Source organism: Mus pahari, chromosome 1, assembly GCF_900095145.1.
Source record: "Mus pahari chromosome 1, PAHARI_EIJ_v1.1, whole genome shotgun sequence".
NCBI classification, from domain to species: Eukaryota; Metazoa; Chordata; class Mammalia; order Rodentia; family Muridae; genus Mus; species Mus pahari.
The window spans coordinates 58634836-58636376 of NC_034590.1; the positions used below are offsets into that span (position 1 = coordinate 58634836).

General features: G+C 51.3%; 1 protein-coding gene across 3 annotated transcripts in view; it reads left to right on the forward strand.

The window, feature by feature from the left end:
* The first annotated feature begins 227 nt into the window (after positions 1-227).
* The window catches only part of Nox4 (NADPH oxidase 4), a 138019-nt gene continuing 136705 nt past the window's right edge, over positions 228-1541 (forward strand). The window contains exons 1-2 of one of the 3 annotated variants that reach the window (XM_021192474.1): positions 228-481; positions 1105-1200. Coding sequence is in view for 2 of the 3 variants with exons in the window: in XM_021192458.1 (XP_021048117.1) it covers positions 425-481; positions 1105-1200 (153 nt within the window). In the remaining variant the exon portion in view is untranslated. Of the gene's footprint in view, positions 482-898; positions 991-1104; positions 1201-1541 lie in introns of those variants that run through there. The other 2 variants (XM_021192458.1, XM_029543590.1) reach the window with 2 other exon arrangements.

Sequence of the window (1541 nt, forward strand, 5' to 3'; positions counted from 1 at the left end):
AACCATTCAAGGAAGTAGGGTGTATACGCCCCGGGATGCAAAGAGCGTCCCCAAGCTTCCGATTCCCATTCTCGCATCTGGGGGTTGTCTGCAGCTGGGCAGGCCCGGCTGGAGGCTGCAGGGGACGCCTCCACCTTCCCACCCGGGACGTCCTGAACGGCCGCCACAACAACAGGCTCGCGCGAGACAAAGGGGCTGGCGCGGGGCGGCGCGCGGGGCCAGGGGGCGTGGGGAGGCAAAGGAGCAGCACGGTGGGCGCTGGCGTGGAGACCTCCCGCCTGGCCTCCAGACTCAGTCCAGCCTTTGGCCCTCGGTCCCCCACCGCTCCCCTGCAGGCGGCGCCCCGGGATCAGCTGCCCCGGCCACTGATCGCTCCTTTTGGTCCCAAGCACCGAGTAGAGCGCAGCACCCCCGCGCCGGCGGCATGGCGGTGTCCTGGAGGAGCTGGCTGGCCAACGAAGGGGTTAAACACCTCTGCCTGGTAGGATGGAGGGCCAAGCTGGCCTGGCGGACTGTCTGTCTGTCTATGCTGCAGCCAGTTTGATTCATTCTCAGAATGTGCGCTGGTGGGATGAAAGAATTGGACGTTTGGGGGTTTAGTTTTCTGACTTTCTCACCTAACCATAACTTTATGCAGTCCTGGAAGTACTTCCTGCTCAACGCAAGGGAACTTTAGTACAGATTGATGAGGAGCCAATGCGGGAGGAAAGGGGAGCTAAGGCAGCTTTTCAAACACTCATTTCCTATGCTCTTCCAATTGCTTCCATATATTGGGCATCCCATGCGCCATGGTAATGCTACTATTTTCTTACTCTCAATTTGCGCTGGAGTTGGAGAAGTAAGGTGTCTGTGGCTGATTAAGTGATCTATTTGCCAGCAACCTTTATTTCAGTGCAGGGTCTGGGTAAGGCCAGGTGAGGTATCCTCAGAGCAGCTTTTCCACTTACTGACTGAGCATGCTTTCTGCTTTCTGAAATTGCATGTACCCAGGTGAGTCTTGTGAGGGGCTTCTATCAGATGATTCTTTTTCTTTTTCTTTTTTTTTTCTTTTTTTTTGTTTGTTTGTTTTTAACTTTTGTTTTTTTCTTTCTCTGACTGGTCTAGCTCATTTGGCTGTCCCTAAACGTTCTACTTTTCTGGAAAACCTTCCTGCTGTACAACCACGGGCCAGAGTACTACTACAGCCACCAGATGTTGGGCGTAAGTGAATCTGGGATGACCTGGTGGACTGGGTTTAAGGCAACAAGCAGCTACAGAATTTTGTCGGTACACCCATTTCTCATAGTAATATTTGCTGTCAGCTTAAGAAACATGTGTTTCTTTCAGCAGTCAAGCTTCTTGAGTTTGGCCTTTTAAGGACTAAGGGTAGTATCTGCTAAATTGAAGTAAATGAACCTGTCACACCAGGCTATCAGAGCCGGAGGGAAGTTGCTAGCTGCTGCATCTTCTTCTTCTTCTTCTTCTTCTTCTTCTTCTTCTTCTTCTTCTTCTTCTTCTTCTTCTTCTTCTTCTTCTTCTTCTTCTTCTTCTTCTTCTTCTTC